The 7,355-nt window shown below is 44.6% G+C and overlaps 2 protein-coding genes across 2 annotated transcripts; both read left to right on the top strand.

Annotated features, from left to right (window-relative positions):
• Positions 1–1,080: 1,080 nt before the first annotated feature.
• On the top strand, positions 1,081–1,599 carry LOC136071221 (uncharacterized). Its single transcript, XM_065782260.1, has one exon. The coding sequence runs from the start codon at positions 1,081–1,083 to the stop codon at positions 1,597–1,599; it is 519 nt and encodes a 172-aa protein (XP_065638332.1).
• Positions 1,600–2,047: 448 nt separating this feature from the next.
• Positions 2,048–2,434, top strand: LOC136071222 (uncharacterized). The gene has a single exon (XM_065782261.1). It carries the CDS (start codon positions 2,048–2,050, stop codon positions 2,432–2,434), a length of 387 nt encoding a protein of 128 aa, XP_065638333.1.
• The last annotated feature ends 4,921 nt before the right edge of the window (positions 2,435–7,355 follow it).

Genomic DNA, 7,355 nt, shown 5'->3' on the forward strand with positions numbered 1-7,355 from the left:
TTTGCATGAAAATATTTATTTTCAAAATAATATTTCAAGACATAATCATTTTCCCAAAACCCAATTGCAAACTACTATGAGTTAAAGAACCTCTTTCTAAATTTAAATCTTTCAATTTTTCTAGGAGGTCCAAAAAACTATCATTTTTTCTTTCTACTATAATGGATCTTTCAATATTTTTTAAAGATTCTAATTTTTATTAAATATGTCTAAAAAAATATTATTGTGTCTATCAATCTGTCGGTTAGTTTTATCTCCTGTTAATGTACTCCAATTATTTGTATTATTATTATAGTTATAATTATAATCATCCATATCACTGTCAGAATCAGAATTTGTTTCATAATCCATATTACTATTTAACCAATTATTGTCTATACCTCTTGTGCTATAACCTTCATCATAATCTATATCATCATAGTCCATGTTTCTAATTAGTGTATGCCTAACCTAAGTGTGATCAAGCAAACAGATGATGAGCTGATAAACGTATTTATTCTAATTCCAAGCAATTAGTAATTACTAGTGAAAATATTACTAACCACTAGTATCCTTACTATTAGGACCACCTCCTTGGGAAACTCCATTGTGGGATCACCCAAACAACGCTTGTCCGTCGGCTAACAAAAACGGGCTGACCAATGCGAAACTATGGTTTGCCAACAAGTCTTGAGGCTAATCAACGCTAACAAGGAGCAAGTAGTGGCTATGTAGTAATATATGTTCCTAGTAACTTATATCTACACCATCTTGTTTCTTTTTTGTATTTTCTTTATTATCTTTTCCTTTCTTACCTTTTCACCTTTTCCACACGGTCGAAAGAGGATAAGAGTCACGCCTCCCAGAGACAGGACGATAAGGTGGCCATGCAGCAAAAGACAGATGATCTGAAGAGAAAGTTGCGCCATGCACAGCGACGGCGATCCGACCCAATCCCTGACCTACCCTCTGACGACGAAAATGATGGCGACTACAGGCAAAGATCGATAACACCCCGAGCGAAACTTTCTCCCACAAGAACGAGCGCTATCAGAGGCGTAGCTGTGGTAGCCCAACCCCTAGGGCTTAGGAAGTGACGCCATGAGCAGGGCGCTGGACCGGCTCTCCAGGTCGCCCTTTACGCGTCGCATAGAAGAGGCGGTGCTCCCTTGGAGGTTCCAGCAGCCAACCTTCACCGTTTACAATGGCAAAACGGACCCCGTGGAGCACGTGAGCCAGTTTAACCAGAGGATGACCGTTCACTCTAAGAACGAGGTGCTGATGTGCAAAGTCTTCCCGTTCAGCTTGGGACCTGTGGCAATGAGGTGGTTCAACGGCTTGAGGACAAACTCCGTAAACTCGTACAGACAGCTGACCCAGGCCTTTGGTTCCCATTTTGTCATGAACAGCAGACCTCCTCGGCCCATGAGCGCATTGCTGTCCCTGACCATGCACGACGACGAGACCCTCAAGGCTTACTCGGACAAGTATTGGGAGATCTACAACGAGCTGGACGGCAAGTACGATGACGTTGCCATCAACACATTCAAGAATGGGCTCCCGATGGGGCATGGCCTGAGGAAGTCCTTAACTGGTAAGCCCGCCACCAGCGTGCTGTAGTTAATGGATCGGATCGACAAATACAAATGAGTGGAGGAGGACTTGCTACAAGGTAAGGGAAGGAGAAAGCTATCCCTCAGGAGAGGAGGGATTCCAGGTCGGACTGATATAACAACGCTCGTTCGAGGAGAGATTTCATGGGGCAATCTGGGCGACGAATGCCCAGGCTGTCGGTGCTGTGTTCCGAGAACCGGTGCACAGGGTGCTGGAAAAGATCAAGAACAAACCGTACTTCAAGTGGCCGAATAAGATGTCGGGTGATCCTAAGAAGCGTAATCAGGACCGCTACTGCCAATATCACCTGGACCACAGGTACGCTACGGAGGACTGTAGGAATTTTTGGAACTATCTGGACTAGTTAGTCCGGGAGGGGAGGTTGAAGCATCTCCTGCACCATTCCAGCAGTCAGCAGGGCCAGACTTACCAGGAGCCACGGAGGGACACTACCATGAGGCAGCTCGCTGGAACGATTAATGTGATCTTGGCTGCGCTAGAAAGAATAGGCATGTGCCCTTCGCGAGTGCTGTCCGTGGCCCAAGTGGCCGCCGGGGAGTCCCATTCAGAGCCAAAGAGGGCCAGAAGAGGCTGTCACCCGACCCTGACTTTTTCTGAGGAGGACAAGGACAGGACCATCCAACCCCATGACGACGCTTTGGTGATCACCCTCAGGACTAGGGACTATGACGTCAAAAGGGTGATGGTGGATGGTGGCAGCGTGGCGGAGGTCATGTACCCCGACCTCTATAAGGGGCTGGGGCTAAAGCCCGAGGACTTGTCGCCCTATAGCTCCCCCTTGATGAGCTTCGATGGGAAGCTAGTCACCCGGAGGGCGTGATCAGGCTGCCAATCCAGACCGGCCAGAAGTAGTGGAGGTGGACTTTATAGTGGTGAACACGTACTCCCCCTACACTGTCATTGTAGGAAGGTCTTGGCTCCACACCTTAGGAGGCATCACCTCTTCCTTGCAACAGAAGATGAAATTCCTGTCCGAAGGCCGGATCCTCTCCTAAAATTTAGCCTTCTTTATTCTTTTTTCATCCAAATAAAACATCTTCACGTGATCCTTCACGTTGATCCTCACCCCCCCACCCCTCCCCCTCCCTTAAAATTTAGCAATTTGTTTTCCTTTTTCATCCAAAATAAAATACCTCTAGATTAAAAAAAAAAAAATCTACTAATTTAAAAAAGAATTACTTATTGTGGGGCCCGTAGGCCTGGTAGCCTGGGCCCATCTTGCATTTGGCCCAAGGCCCATGCCGAGGAGGGATGATCGTCCGAGGCTGGTGTATGAAGACCTATACTTTTTTGGACCCCGCCGAGGACATCCCTGTTCTCGGCGTACCGAGGCTAATTTCAGGTGGGGGACAGGCCTAGAACAGGTTGTCACATCCACACTAAATGCGCTCATCTAACCCCCCTGGCCGCATTAATGGGGATGTAACCCCTTGACAGGGTAACATTAATCATGGTGAACCACTCGAGTACTGATAAGGCCTCTGATGGGACGGACGGTTAGAGGGAAGGCAAATGGATGATCAACAGAAGGAAGAATAGGAGAGGAGGAGGAGAACTATATAAGAAGGGCGAGCAAAGCAGTCAAGGGGGAGGAACCTCCTCGGACAAGTGCCGAGGAGCTACCCTTAGTTGTAAATTGGGTTCACTCCCTTTCAATGATGAAAGGTGGCTTGTGTTCCGTTGTTAGTCTGTTAGAGCCTAAACCTTCGCCCCACTCTCTAGAAATGTATTGTTAGGGAACCTTTCTAAACTGAGTCCCTACAATTGGTGCCGTCTGTGGGAAGGAGGAGGAGGAGGGGGAAGCTTCTGCTGGGCGGAAGTCGACCTAGTTTTCAGAGGAGGAGGGGAAAACTTCTGCTGGGACTTCCTCGGTTGGCCTTCGATCAGGTCCAACAAGCTGGTGGGGGGCTTCCTCTTGTAACCCATTGTTAGTAGAGGAGGGGCTTCTGAAGCAAGGAGGTCTGCTTCGGTCAAACAAGGATCGCCCAAGTCCCCGGGAGGGTCCTCGGACTGATCAAGCTGGGCGAAAACGTCAAACGCGTCCTCTTCCCTCTCTGGATCCCCCTCGGCAGCCTCGGCGAATACTTGGGAAGAAGAGGGGACGGCTAGGGTAACAACTTTTGGATCGGAGGGCTCTTCGGGGAACAGAAATCCGTCCTCGGTCACATAAATTCTCTGAAGCCGAAGGTTGTTGGCTCGGATCACGTGCTTCAGAATCGGGAATGATTTCTGGATAGGAGTATACCCCAAGATTTTGTGGGCGGCTCTAACTTGATTGTCATCCTCGTTTATAAAAACTGATGCCCTCAACACCTTCTGCAAATCCTCTTGGTTGACCAGGTAGAAGTGGCGCTCAAAAGCGTGTGGGTCTGCAAGGAGAAAACACCACCACATTAGCAAAAAAAAAAAGAGAAGGAAAAAGACAAGGGAACTTGAAACCCCTCCTACTCCCACTGCCCCACCTGGTATTTCCTTTGTTGTTGGGCAGTGAAGGCCATCGTGCCACTCCCCGGACACGATGAGGAAATCCTCGTTCAACCCCTTACTGGACTCAGGGAGGCACTGGATGAGCCGTACCCTGTCATCCCTCGTCTTCAGGTAATAAGACTTGCCCTTTAGGAACTGAAGGTTGTAGCATCAGTTCACGTCATGGTGGGTCAACCTTAGCCTCATCTTCTCGTTTAGGGCGTCCACACAGCCCAAAATCCTAAAGACGTTTATTGCACACTGAGTGGGGGCCAACTGGAAGTGCGTGAGGTAGTCCCTCATCACCGGCCCCATGGGGATCCTCATCCCCCCTTCGAGGAAGGCGACAATGGGAATTACCACTTCGCCCTCCTGTCTTTGCAAGAGCCAATTCCCATCCTCACAGTATCTCAGACCTACATTGCTGGGAATCTTATAGTCGGCGATGAATTTCTCCATCGCCTCCTCGGTGTAGACGTATTTCTTAAACCTACCCATCCCAATTGACGCCTAAAGGAACTAAGAAAGAACAGGTGAAAGAGAAGAAGGGGTAAAGAAGAAGAGAGCTCAGAGAGGGATAAAGCGACTTACTGGAAAGAGGAGGAGCTCCTCGGACAGGCTTTTTGTACTGGAGATGTAAGTGAGAGTGTGGCTGAACTTAGGAAGGACGCGCGAGAATTCTTGATTGCAAATAAGAAACAGGAAGAAGCAGTTGGAATGGGTATTTATACCCCAAATCGAAGAGTCATGCGGGTTTTCCCGACCATAAATGCGAGACAAACTCCCACCGTTGGATTGGTAACGCCTCGTTAGACGTGGGGAGCACAGAGCCACCTGAATTTAATGATGGGCATGTTACGCACTCCGAAACGTTAGCAACACGCCTTGGGCAGATGAATAGACCCCAGTGCTGACGGGGAGTAAGGCTCGACTGGGCACGGAGCAGGCCTGAGGATGTCAAAATCCTTTTCCCCGCCCGAGGATGCGTGCAGCAAGATTTTGAGGGGCTATTGTGGGGCCAGAAAATCAGGCAGCCTTGGCCCACTCCAAGCCAGGCCCAGAGGCCCGCGCCGAGGATGCATGAAGGGTCCGAGGATGAAAGCGCGAGGACTGGCCCCCGAGGAACATATCCGAGGATGGCTCCGTCCTCGGGCATCCGAGACCTCGGAAGAACACGAGCACCACCCCACCAAAGAGGGGTCCTCTTGAATATCCGAGGAGGAGAGGGTCTAGTGCCACGCGTCGGCGACGGGAGCACGGCGAAGGAGCAAGCCTTAGGCGAGCTGTCACCTCTGCATTGAATGCCCTCAGCTAACGTCCTGACCGCATTAATGAGGACAGGACTCCTAAATAGTGCTGCCTTGGGTGCTGCAACCCACTGGAGGAATGGGGATGTGGCTGATGGGACAGGCTCTCAAGTGGTGACCTGATTGATCGACAAATGGAGGGTTAGGATCAGTTTAGAGAGGTATATAACGTAAGGAGTCTCTCTTGAAAGAGAGACGAAAAATTTGCATGAAGGAGTACTGCAGCGACTTGTATGCTCTCAACCTTTGTAATCGATCTTAAAAGAAGTAATAAAAACATCAAGCCTCGGAAGACCAGTCTGAGGAGCGTCATTGTGCATCCCAATCTATGTTTAAGTTGATAAATCCACATGCAACCATGCAGGGCAGTTGTACCCTTTACTAGGGCCTAGTTCTTGAGCCCACTCTCTATAAATTCATTGAAGGGCAACCTGGGCTTGGGTCCACTCTCTCAACCTGAAGAAGTGTCTCAAATCTAGTCCCTACACTTATCCTTATCCCAATATTTTATATATCACTTTTGTTATTAAACTCAAACAAAAAAAAAAAAAAATCACTTTTATTATTATTGCAGACTCTAGTATACCACTTTCAGATATACATTTAAAAGGAAAATTATAGTTATTGTTTATCTTTAAAATTTATTTATTTTTATTTGTTTGAAAAAAAACATCACATTTATCTTCTTTTATTTTATTTTTTTTAATTCTCACATCACACATGAGCGAGGTGTGACGTGAGATAATATAATAACCACAAATTAGTATACATGAAAATTATATATATACATATTAAAAAAGAAATATAAAAGAACTTTTGAGTACATGCAACATGCACGCTTAGAGGCTAGTATCTAATAAAAGGATATAAAAGAAGTTTGAATGGTTAGTTTGGAGAGGAACATTTTCTTCAAATAAAAAATTGTAACATCGTCTAGCGAGAAAAAATTAAAGTAAAGAAAAGGACTGTTCTACCCAATTGTAGTGTTTGTAATACTTTTAAGTTTATGCGCTAATTTGACCAAACACTGCTTTTGATTGGTCTTTTTAATTTTTTGGCTGAACGCTTTAGTTTTGATTGGTCTTGATATGCTTCAATGCCGAAATTTGACTTCATTTCTAAAATATTACTCGTCTGTCCTTCCCTTAACGAAGAGGAATTACGTTAAGTTTAAGGTTTTATTTTATTTTTATTTTTTTAAAATTTTTTTATTGAGGAAAAGAATTACGTTGAGGTTTTTTTTTTTTTTTTTTTTTTTTTTTTTTTTTTTTTTTTTTTTTACACACACACACACACACACATATATATATATATATATTTTTTTTTTTTCTAAATGGACATCTTCTTTTATTTAGGGCCTTATGCAATCATCAATTGCGTTCAGCCGGCCTTACCACACATTCACATGTCTCACATGTTTGAAAATATTTGCCTCATCAGATAATCTTTTCGAAAATATTAGCCCCATCACATGTCTCACATGTTTGAAAATATTTGCCCCAACATATGAATCTACTTTCTTAAAAGAGTTTAAAAATTTGTCCTTCCAAATTCATAAAATGCAAGTTCTAGGCTTCTAGCTCATAATAAGAGTAAGACAACACAAAGTATAAAAAGCAAAAGGTCCTATAAACAATATAAGACGCAATATATATGCATACATGTACCAAAAACATACACTCGTAGAAAATAACATTTATAGATTTATCTAAAGGCTCTATTTATTATTATCAGCGAATTTATTGCTCCTTACTAATGAATTAGAATGCAACTTTGTGGAAAAAAATGGAAAAGAAAAGAAAAGAAATACATACCTATGTAGCTAGAGGAAGAGACGTTTCCTTAGGGATTCGAGGATTCACAATTTGGTGTGAGTTTTATTCCACTAAGAATAAGATATATTATAGAAGGAGAAGATAAGGATAAAAGAAAACCTATTACATATAAAACAATATTTATGTAATTACA

This window comes from Quercus suber, unplaced genomic scaffold, assembly GCF_002906115.3.
Source record: "Quercus suber isolate HL8 unplaced genomic scaffold, Cork oak 2.0 scaffold_295, whole genome shotgun sequence".
Classification (NCBI taxonomy): Eukaryota; Viridiplantae; Streptophyta; class Magnoliopsida; order Fagales; family Fagaceae; genus Quercus; species Quercus suber.

What these genes read in the sequence shown, in the direction of transcription:
- LOC136071221 (XM_065782260.1), top strand. Translation starts at nt 1,081, where the DNA reads ATGAGCAGGGCGCTGGACCGGCTCTCCAGGTCGCCCTTTACGCGTCGC.
- LOC136071222 (XM_065782261.1), top strand. Translation starts at nt 2,048, where the DNA reads ATGAGGCAGCTCGCTGGAACGATTAATGTGATCTTGGCTGCGCTAGAA.